Source organism: Chlamydotis macqueenii, chromosome 1, assembly GCF_036417535.1.
Source record: "Chlamydotis macqueenii isolate bChlMac1 chromosome 1, bChlMac1.mat, whole genome shotgun sequence".
Lineage (NCBI taxonomy): Eukaryota > Metazoa > Chordata > Aves > Otidiformes > Otididae > Chlamydotis > Chlamydotis macqueenii.
The window spans coordinates 67821472-67841844 of record NC_141556.1 but is presented as its reverse complement, the minus strand read 5'-3'; the positions used below and the strand labels follow the sequence as shown (position 1 = coordinate 67841844).

At 37.9% G+C, this 20373-nt stretch overlaps 1 protein-coding gene across 12 annotated transcripts in view; it reads right to left on the bottom strand.

Annotated features, from left to right (window-relative positions):
- WNK1 (WNK lysine deficient protein kinase 1) overlaps positions 1–20373 on the bottom strand; it is a 108545-nt gene that overhangs the window by 67860 nt on the left and 20312 nt on the right. For all 12 annotated transcript variants that reach the window (XM_086755437.1, XM_086755455.1, XM_086755445.1 and 9 more), the window contains exon 2: positions 3869–4041. In XM_086755437.1, the coding sequence (XP_086611563.1) occupies positions 3869–4041 (173 nt within the window). The remainder of the gene's footprint in view (positions 1–3868; positions 4042–20373) is intronic.

Genomic DNA, 20373 nt, shown 5'->3' with positions numbered 1-20373 from the left:
AGTGCTTTCCAGCAGTCTGTTCTCACAAGCTGTCTTTCGGTAAAATAATTTCAAGTGAAGAACGGTTGTTTCGTTCTTTTGAAAAAGTATGGGCTTAAATACATTTAGAGAAAGGAACTAGCACACTGTGTAGAGCAATGACTTTATTCTTATTCAGCCAATGTTACTCAGTCAAAATCTCTGTTAAAAGACCAGTTTCACACTACTGCAAGACTGGCAGTAAATTCTATGACCAGTATGGAGTCTAGCAACTACAATCTTAAAATAAAACCTAGTCATGTTCAATTATTCCATGGTAGTGTTCAGTGTCCTCTGTGTATCCACTTAACCAGGAGAAAAAGTTTTGATTAAATCAACTGAATAGATGTCAACATAAAAATGCAGTATATTAATCCCTTTCACTTTAAAATTTCTCCAGTTCAAAATAAGATCTGGAAAGTCATGCCACTAGCAATAATCCTGCTGTGAAACAGATCTGTAAAAGCAAGTGAGATCTAGTTCCAGGAGGAAATCAAGTCTCAAAACAGAACATAAAGACAGGCAGGGAAAAAGCCAAGTCAAGGAAGGAGACAAACTGAAGGAGGTTCTGGATCACATCAGCTACCACTTCAATTCTTGCTATTGGCACAACTCTTATTCATCTCTCTTGAGCCTGTTCCAAAGATCACATGGTAGGGGCACTTCAGTTCAGCATCTGGAATCCCTAATTACATTCTTGGTTTCAAATATGCTAGTCTACTGCCAGCTTCTCACTGTTAAAGGACCTGGGTCCAACCATCACCCAGCACCCTGCAGTGTTGCTGTAATTTTTCTATAACGATTTCGTGAACGAAATCACATGTCACTTGAGACAGAAACCATTTTAAAGTGGAAGAATATATAAAATACACAGATGACCCTACTAACCAGTATGTTTTCAATTTTGTTAGTATCATAGGACAATCCAGGCTTGAAGAGATCTCAGGAGGTTTCTAGTCTAAGTTTCTGCTCAAAGTAGGGTCAGCCATGAAGTCAGACACAGTTACTATGAGCCGTATTCAGCCAGGTTTCTACTATCTCTAAGGATGGAGCCGGCACAACGTTTCGGAGCAACCTGTTTCACTGTAATAGCTTCTCCTTATATCAGTCTGAACCTTTTTTGTCTCAATTTATGCCTGTTGTTTGTAATCCTCCCACCATGCACCACTGCAAAGAGCCAGACTGACTTGTTCATACACCCTGGAAGGCTGCTGTTAGGTCTCCCCTAAAGGATCCTCTCCTTCAGGATGACCAAGGCCAGCTGCCTCAGCCTCTCCTCGCAGAGCAGGTACTCCCTCATCTGACCATCTTGGTGGCCCTCCACTGAACTTGTTCCTGCTTAATGTCCTTCTTGTCTGTTTTACAGAGTAGCAGTCAATTTTAAAGAGACAGATATTTGATCTTTGCACAGAACACAAGCAAAGATGAGAACACGAGGCTTTCTTAATAGTTAGCTTAAATGAATAGAGAGAAAAAGGAACTAGAGTTTGGCTTTCTGTCTCAAGGTTGGGTTGGGGTTTTGGTTTTTTTTTTTTGTTTGGTTTTTATTTTGGGGGGGTTTTTTTGTTTGTTTGTTTTAAGCAGGAAGGCTGCTGACCTACACCATCTCAGCTCAAGCACTTATTGGAAACCCTAAAATTAGTAGAGGTAGTTATAAAAAGGTATATGTCCTACCAGACAGCTGACACATTCATTTCAAGTAGATTAGAAACACACACTACAACAGTCTTAGACAAAACTAGTGTCTCTGAGACTTCGGTAAAATAAAATCTTAATTATACTATTAATGAAAATAGTTTGGGGTTTTTTGTTTGGTTGGGTTGTTTTTGTATTTTTTTTTTTTTACAATAGATAACTCAATTTTTTCCAATATTTTAATTCCATTATAGCATACAATATCAGAAAGCAGTTTAATTTGTTACAATTGAGTTGTAAAACTTTTCCATTGGTAAGCAGAAGTCCAAGGACTCCCTTTCATGCAAAATTCAAAATTTGCCCAGACAGCATTTGAAAAGAGCAAGTCCACAATATTTTAACTTTATATGTGTGTGTATATACTTAAATGTATACAAATATATAAAAGAAAAAAGGAAAATCTACTTTAAGATATCACCACACTTTTCTTCTATTCACCTTTTTACATCAAGTGACAACAATGTTTATGTCCCAAGTTTCAAAACAAGGAAGGCATCACTTGTATCAAATGCAGGTAATGTAAACATACTGATGAAAGATATGGAAGTAATACTCAGTCAGCCAAATATTATAAACAAACACCAAGTGTGCAGCGTAAATCTAGGAATGTGACCCAGGTACAAGAAATACTTAATGATACTACATTTGGCACATCAGAAGTTTTCCATAGTTTACTTGTCAAGTCTCAAGTGAAGTGGACAAGAATAAACTAAAATACAATTACAAAACAAACTACACAATAGTGGGGAAAAACCCACTCATCTCTTCAAGTGTAGAATTCTCTTATATTAAAGAGCCTATTAGTTCTCTCTGGATAAAACAGAGACCTTACTTCAGAGTACAAAATAATCCCATAGCTAGCAAGTTTGAGGTATTTCTTCCTACCAATACCCTACTTTATAATTATCTGTTATTATTTTATCATCTTGCTTATGCCACTACATAACAAGCCAATACAAATATTAAAATCTGTGAGGGAGAAAGTAAAATAAGGAAAAAAGTTACACCTAACACTACATATTCTAGCATAAAACTAGGTAACTTTAAATAAAGGCACCTGTACAGAGCTGTAAAAGCTTTACTTTACTACTGCTATGAAAACAGCATATGAAGCAACAGATCTATTTTATATGAAATATCTTAACCTCGGAAAAATCTTGTCTGAAAATACAGCTAAAAAGAAAGTTGCAGTATCTTTAGCTCTCCAGTACTATTTCAAGAGACAAACACTTCCCTGTACTTGCAGTTCAGACTCATTTTTTCCCTTCTTTAAGTATGTCCATTTGTGGCTATCAATAAGCATCGTAAAAACACAAGAGATTCACAGGCTATTTTAACCAAATAGACTGCAAATTGTTTCCAGCTCCTACAGCCTGCTTACACAACTAGGATTTTAATGTCTCTCCAAGGCTTAAATGGACACTGAATTAAGACAACGACCCACAATTCCTGAATTTCAAATGCTGGCAGTTTAACTTCCAGTAGATTAATGGTGACTGGATGCTCGCAAACAAGCTCCCAGCTCTGCAGATTTCTACAGTGCAAGGCAAAGACGTGACTTCAGTGTAACTCCTCAAATGCACCATATACCACCAGAGGGCCCTCGCAGCAGTTTGATTTGCTGGTGTCTACTTTCAACTCTGGCTTAAAAATAGACCTAGTTTCACTCAGCTACTTCACACGTTGAAAATGTGGGCATCTGCATACTTTCCAGTTTCTGTTAAGTGCTACTTCATGAAATTTCAGCTAAACAAATAGGTGGTGGAGTTTTTCTTTTTACATGTTATCTGTACTGTAGTAACACTCAACTAATTCATGCTTTGAACTTCATAAACCAGCTCATGCAGTTGGAGAGGAAAATGAAAAGTTCTGAGAAATGAAAATAGAGCATTGTCTTCCTGAGCTCTCAAAATCTGAAAGTTTTTGACATGTGCTTACTAGAACATCACAAGGAAGAATATGACAAGCTTGCTAACTTAAAGTATGTTCTACCATACCCTACAGTACTAGTAAGACTCCTCCTAAACAAGAACTTCCCTACAGAAATTTAACCCTCAGCAAAAGGGCTCTGTTCTTACCTATTCTGAAATATTTCCAGTTTTCTGATTCTGTGCTACTGATTCTTATATGCTCTGACATGCCTTAATTTACTTACGTTTTCAATGTTCCAGATGTCATGAGTTCCGTCACAAGAACAATACACTTTTTTCCTTTGACTGTAGACTCCCAGGAATCATAGAACCTGACAATATTGGGATGCTGAAGCCCTTTCAGCATCCCAGCTTCCTCTTTAAATCTTTGTCGCTCTGACTTGGACAGCTTCCGATCCTAATGAAAAAGAAAAAGTACGTCAAAAAGCTTTGCTTTATTTCTTACTCAGAGAAGCAGCAATCTGAAAAACAGTTGTGTACAATCACTGAACAAGTAGTAGTCTTAAATGCCATTTGGTTTGCAGTTACACTTAAATACTCTATTTAGAATACATTATGTTACAGTCTTTTTTATGATATACTTTTCCCTTACAATCCAACAGCTCGTAGAGGTAAGAATTGCAAGTAGATTATCTCCTCCTTCCTGTCTCCTCCTCCCCTACTCTAATAAATTTAGTCATTGCCTGACTTGAATATTTGAAGACATGATGTCCCCCTTCCACCTCAAGTGTTCAAGAGTAGACAAAATTGGATCATTTAAAGTCTCTCTTTCAGGTTGTACATAACAATAATTTTTAGTTATTCCTATGTGTAGAATATCCAGACCACTGGTTACAGATTGGATTAACTCTTCATATAGAGGGTAGAGCATCAAACATATAGCATGTACTTGTAACTGTAGAAGAACATGTAAATGAGTTGGATTTTATTTACTTAAAAGCAGGACCTTGCGATTAAGTAAGTTTCCTGTAATCTAGCATCAAGGAAAACAAAACCATAACTCACATTAGAAACAGAAAGCAATCTTCTGGCCAGAAACAGCATCACGAGAAAGCATTCCTGGACAATATTGATGCATTACCTACCAGCAACTAGCTATCAGGCATCGCCAAGACTCTGAGCAGCTATTACCAGAATAAGCTGCACATCTCAAGAGAAAATAGTCCCCTTGTGTCATTCGGTGTTGTCAGCTTACCAGTGCACCACCAATGCACTGGTCAGACCAGCCAGACTGATAGACTGACATAAGTTGGATCCATACAGAGTTTGTATTCAACAAACATTTCAGGACATGCTTAAAACCCAGAATTTTATAATCATTGTTTCTAACAGAATAACTAATGACCTCTCTGTCAAATCTGAGTAATAATTTTAAGTCACTTCCATACTTATACTGCTCACAACCTCCTATTGTCCTCCAGACAGTAATTCTTCTTCCTTTGTTTACAGGTAATGTGTTTTCTCAAAACCACTCACCCATGCTAATATCTAAACCATCCTATATTCACTTAGATCATTAACTTTTTTATAAAAGTTCAGAGTATCTTTGAGCATCGACAAACTTGATTTCCAGCTGAAGCTCTCATTTTCAGAAGTCTTCCAGGTTAAAGCTTGAAAAAAAGTTTGAAACTACCTCAGGGCTCAGTATCTTATCAGTGCCTACAAATGTCAGTCACACACATACTTTCACAGCTGCTTAGGAAGATGCTAAATTCTTAAGCCTCGCAAATTTAGTCCATAGACATCAAAAGCGTTCAGTCCCACAACTATTTCACTCTGTAGAAAATAGCACTACTGCTTCTTCTTATTCCTTCATAAGCATACCTGCACACAAAAAAAATTGATATAACATGTTTGCAAAAACACTCTGCAAACATTTAAGTATTCAGGTTTGCTTAGGTGTTGGAAGGTTTTTTTTTTAATGTGGAAGTAATACTTCTATTTGAGCCATCTTACCCATCTAACAGCTTTCCTCATTACAACAAACAGGGCAGTACAAGTTCTGTTCAAAACCAGTTAATCTCGACTGCTACAATCAGCTGTGATACAGGAAAGCAGTGAGCTGCAACAGATACATCAGGCAACAGACTATACACACATGCTTTTAAGAAACACTCAATGCTTCAAGCAATACAAAAAACAAAATATAATTCTTACAGTAAAATAGAGTTCTCAGCCTCTGCACTTGATCCATATAATCTACATTTTAAAATTAGCATATAGCTGTAAATACAACTATATATACACAGTAATGATAAAAATGAGGCTGCAACAATTACCTTTATATAACTTTTAAGTCTAGCTATGTAATATGAACACCTGCATTTGTTTTTGTCCAAATCCATTTGGGTTAAAATTTCCTTTATTTTGCGCATTCTAACAAGTTACCTGCCACAAACACCTACTAAACAGTTTTAGACTACACTTGATGTTAAGTTCTCACCTTAATCTTTGTAAACCTAATCTCCCTTGAACGCCTTATTCAGTTTTCCCTACTACCCCAAATAGAAACTAACATGGTAATCACTCTTATCAATGAACAGACTCCTAACAGGCATGCATATTTTGACTCATTTCTCCTTCTGGTCACATCAACAGTAGCATCATGTTCCTGAAAACATATCTGTGGCATTTAAAACAGATACTCAACACTTCAGTGTTGGCATTAAAAAAACCACCAAGACAGTGACAATATACTAAGCAATTCAACACTTCTTTGAAAGTCACAGTGCCCTAATGATTTGGGACAAGTTTGGGCACAAACACTGGCCAACAAATTTCAGCCAGAGAAGACAACTGTTTTTGCAACCAAGGAAACATCACACCCTTCAGTAGCATACTGCAGCAGCAAAAAGTGTACATTAAACAGAGCTGTAAGAAAAAGACAGAGAGGTCACCTGTTTCATAAGACTAGTGATGCATATACTTTAACCACCCTCACTTCCTTGGATACACAACCCATACACTAATTTGTATTTCTTTCCTTAAAGGAACACTAATGGTATGTAACAGAAAAGGGTGAATACACTTTAAAAAAAAATAACCCTAGCGTTCAGGAAAATACTAGATCTCATTTACAATTATACCAACAAAATAAACCTGTATACACAATATCTGGTTATACTTACACAAACTACATTCTAATGCAACCTGCAAATAGGTATCCTACAGCCTAATATGTGACTTAAAAATGACAAGTACCCTTTCAAAAGCTGAGTATGCCATACATTGTAACCTTAAAGCATATTAGAAAGTAAGATTTCCCAGACTGCGTAGAGATGAACTAGAACAAAGCCCATTCCAAATACCAAATGTTGGCACCCTTTGAGCTGTTAGTACAGGCAAATGGGACAACTTAATGCTCTTTCTTGTACAAAGATGCAATTTAAGCAGCTGCAGCTACTAAAATATTGAGATAAGCAAGAAAACAGAGGACAACATGTAATTTGGGAGCCTCAAATGGTGCTACTGGCCACGTTAGGTACGAATACTTAGGGAACAGCAGGGGAATGAGAACATCTTGGTATGACGTGAAATCCATACACAAAGTTGCTGTACAGCAGAGCTGCAGCACAGAGAAAGAAGCTCTATCTTCACCTCTCTAAAGAGGTAGCAAAAAGTTTGTGGCATATCATTCAAAATAAGCACTCCATTTGAATACGTTATCCCGAGGGTGAATCAAATAAGTAGATCTATCCCCTGCAGCTGTTTTCCTGTAACTCATGGTTTAAATATGTATATAGATGGATCATTTCAGCACGTATTTGCTGCTTTCATCTGCAAGTGAAAACAGAGGTTTTGCAACTTAACATTCCAATGTCACAAGTTATAAGATTGGTTTAACAAATTTAATGTTTTCTTTGATTATTATTTAAATTTTTATTTTTAAATCAAACAGCCAGAAACTAAACAATGTAGAAAGACACGTAAAATGCTTTCCCATAAGCCTGGGAAACAAACAATTTTATAAAGAAAGCATCTCTAAGAACAGTTAATAACATACAGCTTGATATCCTATCCTTCAAACATCCATTTATTCTGGAATTCCTACTAGCAAAATTTCAAAAAACTGACACTCCCCCTTCTCTTCCTAATCTTTTTTTTTTTTAACCATAACAAAGCAACCTTGGACAGACAAGACAAAGTCCTAAGTCTAGAAGTTAGCAAATCACATTCTTGTATCTCTGTTAGCACATGCTGAGCAGATATAGCCCAAGTATTTAAAAATATACAAAGCTGTCAAACTGCAGGAGAGCTTGCTTCCTAAAATGGATTTAACTATCCCATAAAATGGCCAGCATTGTTCTTCCCAAACTGATAGCTTCCCTGGAGGACTTAAGTGTCACATCCCAGTCACTGGGCTGCCCTTCGAACAAACTGAAACAGATGCATCAAGCCCACTCTGTTCATTTCATTCATGCCTTTCCACCTACATTAAATTGTTTTGACAAGCCAGGACAAACAGCAAGGCTTCCCAGCACGTGATCTGTGGTTCTGCAGTGCCAGGGGCCTGAATAGAGACAGGCAGCAAGTGAAGCAATTGTTCAGCTCAGAACAATTCAGTAAGCTTTTCTTGGTTGTTTCTATTTATCCTTGTTCTTCCACTCTGGTTTCTTTTGGTCAGCAAAAAGCTACCAGAGGTGTTTAGATGATTCAGTGTAAAACAGGGATCTTGGTCATTCATGATGAACCAGTTATAGGCTTAGTCTTTCGCATTAGTGTATTAATTTACAGGAGCATGAATTACATGCAGAACTGTTACTACCCTCTTTCTACCCCTGTACCTAGGTGCCTTATACAAATGGAAAATAACACAACTCAAAACAATCCCCAACCCCAAGATTAGCTATTGTACCAAGCCACAAAAAGCAAAGCTCATCAGCAAAACGCCCATATTCCTTTGGTGATTTTTTTTTCAGCCAAGGCTTAATATCTACTCAGCATCCTGAATGAAGAATGAAAATACATTTCTGGCCCCTAGATTAATCTTACATTTTAGTTGGGTTGCTCTCATATCAGTTGAGTCTACCGAACAATTTCTCATGCAATTTTCTTTCTAACTTTCCACAGTCCTTCTGAGTTCTGTCCTATTACCATCATGACAAGAAATCACACATCTGCAAAGCACATCAGACTACAGCAAGCAGCTGCAGGGTCTGGCTCAAACACGTGAAGCAGCAGGAAAGCTGCCTTAGCAAGGCATCATGTTCTGCTCAGGCTATTTGAGTCTGCTCTTCATTCAGATTGAGCTCAACTAAGGGTCTCACCTCCGCTGCCCACTTTTACTAACTGACACTAAACAGCCTGAGCTAAATTCTAGGACAATTCAGCTGGCATTAAATGGACACAGTTATGCAGAAGACACAGTGCACTTCACTCTCAAACACATGCTACAGAATACCAAGCAAGTGGATAACATGAGAAATACTCCACATGGAAGGAACTAGATCTGCTAACCCATGTTATACATCTTCAAAGGAGATTTTCTGTTTCTTAATATCAAATACAATTAACATAGCCAAAGTGCCAGGGAACCTTTATGCATAACAAAACAAACCTGACCAAGAAATCTTCCCATGGTCTCCTTCTACAAATAAAACAGACTCACAGGTGAAAGAGGTCAACTAAGCCAGATTTATTTAAAAAAACCACCACACCCAAAAACCTCTGTGTGAGTTGCTACACAACTTAGAGAGCTGTCCCCTCTTCCACATTATTAAGATAATCAATAAAGAGGAAACAGAAAGGCTGGACACTTACCTACTACAGACTGGTTTTACTAGCTTTCTGCATATTCTGCTGCTAGATACAGAAATTCTATGTAGCTATATTGCAGGGACAGTTAGTGGATTGTTTTGTTTTTTTAAAAACTACACTAGAGCCTCCAAATAGGCGCACTAGAAAGCACACTAGAAAAATTAGTAGCAATGAACTGTCTTTGAGTGGTATGATCTGAAAATGTGCAGCCATGACAGACTTAAAAGTGCTGTTGAATTATAAATAGTCTGAATCACAACCAAGGTAAATTATCTAACTGTGCTGAGGTTACACCGAGTACCATTTTATGAAGCTTTCCAAATGTCTGAAAATTTGAGGGGAAGACACTGCTGCTCCCAGCCTATTATTCAGAGGAAGAAGTAGTATACAGAAGAGACAAATGTTCTTCTGTGTGCATTTCTGCAGCATATGAGAAAGGCTCTGCAATCCTTTTAGGGAAGGTTAATGAGGGGTCATCAGAGGAGAAGCTAGCAAGACGGCGCTCTGATATTCAGCGCTGTTAATGGAACTGAGGCTTTGTGGGCTGCAGTGTTCTCATCCTGAAAAAATCTAGCAGCCAAGAGGAAAAATGAGCACAGTGACCATTGAGCTAGATTAACAAAATATCAACAAAGAATCCACTGAGCTTAAAAAAAAAAAAAAAAGGAAAAATCATTGAGCACAGTTGGTACCTAGAAATGGAAGTTTAAGTGCACTAGAGCTGCATCTGCTTTTCTGTGTCAACACATAAACCACTCCAGACTTTCCAGTATCTAAAGACTAAGCAGAAAGAAAGAAAAAGCAAGGGAGGGGGAAGAGGCTGTTCAAAATGCATCCCCATACAGCAACAGACCTGAAAATTGATCAAGGACCTCCACAGATCCTTCTACCAGTATACTTTTCAACAAACCACTGAACACGACAAACTGATTAAATGGAGCTGAACAGCTGCTGCTCCAAAAGTATGCATGCAAGGGTTTTTTCATTTGACAGTAGTGTTTCTCAAACACTCAGAACATTCAAGCACCCTGCTTGAGAGCTTAACTGTATAATACAATGTTTGCAGAGTTACATAAACCTTTAGTTGACCACTGAGTTAGGAATCAGGTCTGCACACCTAATGGAAGACATTCAGTCTTCAGACATCTGCTGCTTCATACACGCTTCTTGCTACAGCTTCCCTACCTTCCAGCAGTCCAGCCTTTCACAAGCAAGTCTCTACACAAGATTATAAGGCTTGATTCCAAAAATTGCACATTAAAAATAATCTGGGGGCTCTAAGAACACTGGAGAAGATCATCAGCTACCAAGATTGCCAGCTGCTCAATAAAGAGTTTAGAAAAGCAATACATTAAAACTGCACCTACTGAGGACAGTGAGTGCCAGATTAGGATACCCTAAAGTTGTACATGAGAAGTCATTAATCTGTTGCCAGAACATAGCTGTCAATACTCCCAGGCTGCACTCCACACATGTATGGAGTAATCAATTAAAACAGGCTGCCTTAATATGCCTTGTTTGTTCTTCAGATAAATCAGGTATTATTTTTCTCCCCAAAAATACATGCATTAGCCAAAAGACAAGCTTAAACTATTTAAAAAGAGGAGAAAGACCAAACTAAAAAGCTACTCACCAAGAAAAAGCTGCAATGTCCAAAATCCTCTTTACCCTTCAGAAAGCTAGGTATCTCCCAGCCTTGAAACTCTTTAACTATCCCTTCCAGGTCATACATCTCCAGAAACAGATCTGCAAAGACTTCTGGAAAGTTTTTAGGAAGAAAGGGCATGCTTGCTTGCTACTTCAGTGTTGCTTCCTTATCCACACTTACTGAACTCAGAAATCAAGATCAATCTCTGCAGCTGCATAAAGTCACACAATTTGGAGGAAGGGAAGAATATAACACACATCCTGTTCTTGGCATTAGGCTGTAGAGTCCCAAAACAAGGACTTGCAATGGAAGAAAAGCAGGTAACCATATCAGCATAGAAGAAAGAGTAAGTAAATCTGAGGATGTCCATATTTCTGCATTCTGAATGCTATTAACTGGTACTTTTCAGTCCCTTTCTTCCTCATCTCAGTTTGAAGATTGAAGACAAAGTTCCTGAGGACAGGTAGCTGAATGAAGCACAATGCCAAGTTAAAACTTACTTACTGACAGCACAGTTTCATATTGCTCCTTGGCAAGTCTCCACAAGAAGAATAAATTTTATATAAGCTACAGTCTGCGGAGTATGAAAAAAACCTTGAGAAAGATAACACAAGTATAGTATACATATCTAACACAATGGAAAAGAGTAGGCTTAAAACAGTTATTATACCTTTCAGATTTCTTAAGTAAGGGTAAATAATTCTGTAGGCTTCCTCTTACACCAGGTATTCAAAATGCTTTAAGTTTCAGGAAAGTACACAAGTAAACAACCCAAACGAAAGGTAGCTGTACACAGTAGCTGTACAGTTTCCAGGTGAAAAGCACCTACTGTACATTCTCTTCTGTATTTTAATTTCTGGTATTTCAATGGACAACAACTTCCTGAGTAGCATAACACAAAATTCAATAGAAGATGCAGTTAGTTTGTTAAAAACCAAAAAATAAAAACTGCTTCTTGTCCTTTCTCTTATCATTGATACAGGTAAGTGATACAGAAAACATATGCAAGTTTATTGCTGCTACTCAAAGGTTAGAGTAAAAGAAACAAATTGCACATATCTTGACAGAGATGATACTTGGCTAAAGGATGGCAGGAGGGTGAAGAGGAGGGAAATGAAACTCTTGAGGATCAGACAGAAGGGGAACAGATAGAAGCCTTCATCAGTCAGGATTTAGTCTGAAGAAGTCAATCATACACATTCTGAAAGAGTTGATACTTGAGTAAGCTTCAGAAAATAAGAAATATAACTTTGTCTTAACATTGAAGGGGGGGTATCTGCAACTAAAGCCTATGTGACTGAAAGATACTAGCACCGCTCCCCATTTTATCCTGTGAGTGTTTGTCAGTTTTGATGAAGCTACGATTCATCGCCACAGGAGAAAGCAGAGAGAACACCACCAATTCCTCTGATGTGGTCACTTCCCTCTTTTACATATGCAGTTAGCACCTGTGCAGCAGTAGTAGTAGCAGCATCTAAGACACCTGGTGGCACCAATGTCATAGACTTAACCTATGCTTGAAGAGACATCCTCAGTGAGTCTCCTGATAACAGAAAAGGCATCAGAACTGAAGTTTGTGCTTGCCTGCACCATTAAACACAAGTGATCTGTAACCAGCCACAATTATACAGTCCTTCCAGGTCTTCAGCTAAAAAAAAAAAAAAAAAAAAAAAACCAAAGTTGGCTAAATCCTCAACTTTCCAGGATCCCATAATTCACAAGAACATTCAGAATAAATCTACTGCTAATACCGTTATTGCTGTACATGAAGCAGGCAGTAAGGAATAACTATTCAAAAACAAAGACACTTCAAAAAAAAAGGAAGTTAGAAACACTGAATCAGAGATTAACTCTGTAATTTGGTGAGATATGAAGCCATTCTGCCTCAGTTCCTCACACTGAACTAATGGCAGAGGCGAGATCAGAAGTGTAAAGAGTATGCAAATATAATGTGCATCATGAACACAGCAGCAGAAAAACACTTTTGTTTCTCTGCAGGACAACAGTAGATCAGAATGTTTCCTCTCTATGTAAGGTCACAAGAAATCTTAAAGTATGACTTCCAATAACAAAGTTTATCTTTTGCTACAGTAGCGCTGAGGGAATTTTAATTTTCAGCAATGCAAGAGATGACTACACTGCTACACTAGTGCACTTCAATACCATGTGCAATACTGGATGGAAAGCTCATGCCCAGTGCTCACCAGAGACAGACAGATGCAAGCATGCTGCTTAGAGGGCAGCCAGCTACATCTCAAATCCCTCTTGAAAAGATAATGACAGAAAAGAACCTGTACAACACCAAAAGGGCTAGAATAGTCTGTCTGGCTGACAGGCTTCCAGCGAATTCAGCCAACCTAGATTTTTAAGTTTCCACTTTAATTTTAAGAAGCGTGAATATGACATACCTGGCAACAAAGCACTTTGATTTTCCCAGGAAAAATCAAACATCAGCAAAATTGCACCACCCGCGAGTCTCTATTGGATTACTATTAGTTTTCCAGAGCTGTGTTGTGTGTGAATATACGCATTACTACAATTCTGTACTACTCTCCCCACTCTTTCACATCAGCACAAACATTCATACACAAAGCAAGTAGGCCAAACTGAACCAAATTCTACTTCCACAGAAAACAATTACTAAGACTAATCAGTACATTGCCTAATCACACAATTTCCTTTGTGAAACTTGCACTCTTCAGAATACAGCCATGAAAACTACATAGCAGCTTCAAAGTAAATTATGAACTATACTTGTACTTTTACCAAATGAATTATGTATTTTCCTTTGCTCTCCACACAATCAGTAAGAAAAATTTTAAACAGCAGATGTGAAAGCTATGGCTTAGACATGACCTCTTTTGAAATCTCTCAGGTCCTCAGGAATCTGGTCTAAGAATGGCAAGCAACTGTTTAGGCTTCAGTCATTTCTATTCTAGGGTTGCTGTAGGCAGCATTTGTGTTTCCTTACACAGAAGTCTGGAAAAAAAAAAAAAAGATGGCTAAAAGTTTTATTCAATTTATTCATCCTGAGAGGCTGAACATAAGGGATAGTAATCAAAATGTTGGACTATAAAAAAAAAAATCAGTATTGGAACAGAGAGCTCATCTATTAATTTTCACTTTAAAATTGCTACTTGATCCATGGAAGATAAATGGGTAAGTCTGCAATCTGATACCAGTTCACAATAAGGCTTATGTTCATTACATACAGCTTATTACAGAATTGAAGTGTTAGCTGAACTGAATTCTTGATGAGCTGTTAACCAGCTGGACCATCTTGTCACTTGGCTCAGATGCCTCATTAAAAGTTTTGAAGCTCATGTCAATTCTCATTTTGCACTGAGTTGATTGCTTTGTCAGTGAGAGGGAAGGTACCTCCAATCATCTTAGTTTAATTTTACTATGAAAACCCAATTCTCCATTTGGGGAGTGACAATAATGCAGGAAAAAAAGCCTCCTCCACAATGCATTCTTGTTACCTTACAGATTTATTAATTCATTGCATCAGAAGAGCAACTGTAGCTCTTTTTGTTTCATATAGTTCTATATTAACTGTAAGAGTCCTTTTTTGAGTAGGCACATGTCTAGAACATTAGGGTGAACCCTTAACCAGTTCTGATAAGAGGCAAATCAATTCAGAGAATCAAAGACATACTGCAGTTCTTCACCCTATATACTTAAAAGCTATAGGCAAAGGGGAAGCGTTAGCTATATCCTGGTTTTAGTATGCTGAAAAGTTGCATCAATATGCTGGTTGGAAACCATACAGAAGTGTCAAGATGACTCCAAAGATTTACTAATCATTATCAAAATCAGAGGTAGACAAGAACTAGTAATGTACCTGTGCCTCTTACTAGTTCCCTTACCAAAATTCCAGCATAAAGCCTAGAGGCAATAAACTCAAATTGTTTACGCAAGTTTACGCAGCAGTCCCTGCAAGGCTGCCCCCTGTGCTCCTGCAGTTGCAAGATGAACTCACATCAGCCTACAGTACACATTCGCTTTAGGATTACATATAACACCAGTACATATATTGCATATGCAGCTTGATTACACTAGAGGAGTTGCTCTTCCCAGTTTTGCTTCTTTTTCTGCAAACACATCCAAAAAAAAAAGTATTTAATTCAATTTACAAAATTGTGGATTACTATCAGTTATAACAGGATGACATATGAAGTGTAGGCCAAGTACTGGCAGTCATTACAAAATCCTTACAATAATCACTACAGAACTCCATGCCAGACATTTTTCATTCAGAGACAGATCTCTCATTCAGTGATCCTTCAGATATTCATCATAAACCCCTCCAATAACTGCAAGGTGTTTTGCATATCTTGCAAGATACATGAAAACAAAAAGGGATCTCACAGAGGGAAAGATTAGTGTTCCACAAAACAGTGAGTTTTATGAGGTGACCAAAATTTGAGTTCTAGATGAGGTCTCAGGAATACCTTGCATAAATACTAGTATTAGTACTAGCATTTCACGAACATGGAAGTCCCAAAACATATTGGAGGAGTACTTCATTTTTTTAAGCCTCACTGCATCAATTATGCAGTCTTCCTGTTATCTATCAGAATGCCCATCTTCATCTTAGGCTTCTCATAAAAGGAGGCTTTACCTGACAGATTAACTAATGAAATCAAGTTCTCTCAATCACTTGTGTGTTGATAGTAGACTTCCACAGTGATTCCATATACATTAGAGACACCTATGTTTACAACACACTGTGTACATCTTCCTTGGCAAACACCATACAAGACATAGATCTAAAAAGCTACTTACAAAGTCAGAAGTATTTCAGGCAATATCAAATGTATCACTATTCACATTATCTTTCACAGAGCACAGGAAACTGAGCACAGTTGTCTCAGGAGAAAGAAAACACTCAAATATTTAACAGTAGGAAAATGGTAGGATAAGCAACAAAGAATATTGGCGCAATGAAGCATATTCTGCATCCAGAAGCATAATTGGCTTTACAGTTCAACCCTGAATAATTTTAAAATTAGTTAAAACATAAGAGAAAGCATAGTGTAATCAAAATGCAGACGAAGGGACCAGTCAGCTCCTATTATCTAAAGCAACACATGATACAATACATAAAAATAGTGAGTGTTTTGCTGTACAGTAAGTCAAAGTAACAGTACGCACACCTTGGTCGTAAAAGGACTACCGTTACAAAAGCTGGGGAAAGAAAAACTCTGTTGGATTGACCTGCAAGAAAACGCTTTGACAGCTAAAATTTACTTTTGTAAGAGAACTGAGATGAAAGATTATCAACAGAGTAATCTTCAAGGTGGTTCAAGCAGACAGCTAGAGAAATATGCTACAGGAAGTTTAAGATGAATACTCAAGATTTCTTTCTTGGGATTTGGGAACTACATACGGTAGTACAGCAATTGGCAAGGCTGTTCTGTATTAAAGTAAGTTTTTTTCTGAAGAATACTACTGGAAATATCCTGCACTGCCAAAAGACTAAACATGACTGAGAAGACCCCAGATACTCACCACAACCTAGAATGAATCAGCTATTCAAACTATTATAAGCTTATCCAAAAAGTCTGTTTCTTATTATATCGTGCTTTAGTCACATACTGTCTGCCCCTGGTCTGGTGCCACTTCATTTCAAAGGCTTGAACAGGAACACTGAAGATATTTCTTAAAGACAAACTATAATGTCTGAGGATGTCATGGTCCATAAAGACTACCTTAAATGAGTCATCACAACCTTTAATAGGCTTCCTTGTTTTCAGTTTACCTCCTACTTTGTCACACTGAAGAACTCTACCTGTGGTTCAAAATTAATTTTGTTTATGAACTAAAGAGCATCACCAAAAAGTTAAGAATTCAAATATTCTTTCCATATAGTGAAGTATCTGATGCTCTGTGCATCATACACCAAAACTATTAATGATTAGTCACATTTAACACTGAAAAAGTCTCCTTAGCCAAGAAGTCATCCAAAAACCTTTTAGCACTGTGGCTTCATCCAAAAGACACTATTATGTGTTCAGCAAGTCTGCATACACAAGAAGCCACAGAAGCTGGAATTAAAATAAAAGTGGCTTGTCAGAAAAGCTGCAAAAGTGTTCTGGTACTGCATCCCTTGCTTCAGCAGCAACAACCACATTTCTGTGGGGAAAAGAGCGGGTAAGTTGATTTGAGATATTCCATATTTCTGTTTAAGTTTCTTGTCCTACCACACAACCCCAAACAACATCCCAGTAAAACAATTTTAATTAAGCTAAGAACAGCATCAAAAATACAATAGAAAATCAGACCTGGTTTTAGTCTCAAATCCACTACTTACTACCTAAACAAGTACACAGATTTACTCTCACTAGAAAGATCAGTCAAGAAATAGCTTTCCGCACTCAAGACAACCAAGGCTACACACAACCCATTTTTCACAGGCAGAGAGCGGATCCAGACAGCTCTCTGGACAGATATCTGATAGAACAGCCATATTGATCTTCAAAATAAGAGCCTTCTATTCAACTACAAAGCAACAAGATGTGAGCAGAAGCAGGACAAAGTCCATACAAGCAGTAGTCTAGAAGCATCTGACAATCAGTTCCTTTGCCCATCCTCTGTTGCCACTCCCATACATTCTTCAATTAACTTTGAAATAATCCAAGTGTCAAGATAAACTTCCCAAACAAAATTCTAATGTTTGAATGTTTAGTATCTAGAGATATTGATGAGAACCTCGCCAATTCCTTCTGAAGAATTTCAAGTGGCTTTGCATTTTTCTCTTTAATATTCTACTACTACAAAAAAAAATATTCAATGAGATAGCTACAATCCAAGCAGAGACTTCAGTACTTTTAATAGATAGCTGTGTAAAACAGTCTCTTGGCAGTGCAATTCTAAGATCTTTTGCTAGAGGATCAAGAGGTAGAAGTGTCATTAGGTAGTTCCAAATCCTCAAAAGACAAAAAATTCTTAAGACTGTTTTCTTGTAACCACTACAGGGTTTGTGCTTAGAACTTCAAGTTTCCTAGTTTTGGCCACAAAATTCAATTCTTATAAAAGAGCCAGAGAGGGAAGATAAATCCTTTATCCACTCCTTGTTCTCCATTTGTTTACCAAAAATGAGGGCCAAGTGTAATCATCAGCAATCAGGTGCTGCAGCACCTCAAATACTGGAAACAGGCTTCAGTAGCCAGCAGTAACATTATAGTAGAGTAGCAAGTTTTAAAACTCAAAATTTATTACTAAATGTATCTGCATCAATACTTAACAGCCTGCAAATGTGAGAGAGCAACAAGACCAAGAGTCTGTCCAATAAGCAGGAGCTGGACAGATGAATCAGTCTCAGCGTTACTGTCCTATCTTCAAAGCTGTTAGCAGATCGAAAAATTTATGAACAGGCTTCTTCAGAATGAGTTGCAACATATCTGCCCATCAAAAACAGACCTTCCCCCTTGTGATTTCACTTTGCAAGTAATAAAATCCAGACTGCATTGCAAACAAAGAACTGCAGTTCCTCCCTCCTGCTTGCTCTTGCCCTGAGCACTTTGGCTACAGAGGCTGCTAGCTTTTTGATGCTATTTTAATCTCTCCTATGCTTCCAACACATGTTGAATCTCACAGAAAATTTCTTGCAATTTGCTATTTCAAAGTATGCTTCTTCAGACAGACCTAGTCCATACTTAGTCACCTCTTGTCGAAGGTTCACATAACCAATCAGGTTGGCTCTCCATCTGCAGATCAGATTAATGCTCAATACGAACCAAGCCAACCTAGTGTAAGCACTTTCAACATACTAAATTGGTGAATCAGTCCAAATGACTCCATTTCAGAATTAGTCACACGTATAAGACTGTAAGGGAGAAACTGAAATTTGTGCCACTATGAACTCTTATCTCAACTGACTTCAGTACACTTGCAGCCAAGTAAGGACTTCAAGAGAGCTGTTGGCAGTGATCAGCTTCATAGACATAGGATACTTTCTCCAAGACTCATATTCTTTCCAAAGACAGACGGTAGAATGGGATGGTATGATAAGAACATGGTGAAATCTTAAGACCATAAAGGAGACTATGGCTACAAGTACCCAAAATTTCATTTTTAAAATCAGAGGGAACAATTTCCAGATAATCCAAGGGATAACTGCCTTTTCCTATTACAAGCTCCTGTCATCCCCTCCTTCCAAAGCATTTTCAAGTTTCCACTTCCCAGGAGGGGCAAACAACATTAGACACAGCACAGATCTGACTCTGAGCTAATTAAAAAGGAATTCACATACAGCGTGCTTGATACTAAACACTAGAACTGAACTAAAAGCAGTCATGTACTACCCTGATTATAGCTGTGTTCAGACTGTTTAGATTTTTCACACTTGTTTTATTTAATACTTGTCTTTGGACTTTTATTTTTCCCCTCTCTGCACAATTATGACTACTATCATTAAAAAAAACCCCAAACATTTCTCTAACTCTGCTGTCCGTATAGCAACAGTGCTTTCTGGTAGTCCTTCTTCAGATATTAAACCTCGAACATCAAGAGTCCCGTCTGATGTGAAAAATCTTAAAGGTATGTAAAAGGCCAAACTGTAAAAATACAAACTCCTGTATTTTAAAATACATTAGACATAAAAAAAGGATAAAGATTATTGCCAAATCTAGTAAATATCTATGTATTCCATTCCATCCACATAATTTTTTCCCTCAAGGATTGGGGGAAAGCAGATAGATTTTGACAAGGGACAGGCTGGAGAGAGTTGGGGCTGTTCAGCCTGGAGAAGAGGAGACTCCAGGGAGATCTTACAGTGGTCTTCCAGTACCTCAAGAGGGCCTACAGAAAAGACAGGGAAAAACTCTTTAGCAGGGCCTGTTGTGATAGGACAAGGCGTAACGGTTTTAAAATAGAGGGAGGTAGATTCAGATTAGGGTTGTAGAACACTAGAACAGGTTGCCCAGAGAGGTGGTGGATGCCCCATCTCTGGAAACATTCAAGGCCAGGCTGGATGAGGCTCTGAGCAACCTGATCTAGTCGGGGATATCCCTGCTCCTTGCAGGGGTGTTGGACTAGAGCTTTGAAGGCCCCTTCCAACCCTAACCATTCTATGATTTGCTTTTAAAATAGTTTTAAAATTCACTTCACAAGATCCAAAATTACTGTAACTAAAGTCATTTGAGCAGTACATTTTCATAGATGTTTGCAGCAGACTAACTACAACAAACGGGAATCAAAACTAGCTCTCCATCATTTGAACACTGAGGTCAGTAGCTGCAAAGTCTGCTGCTTCTGCAAAAACAGAGGCTGCTGTTCCACAAAAGATTTTCTAGTAGAAAACTTCAGTTCCTCCAGAGA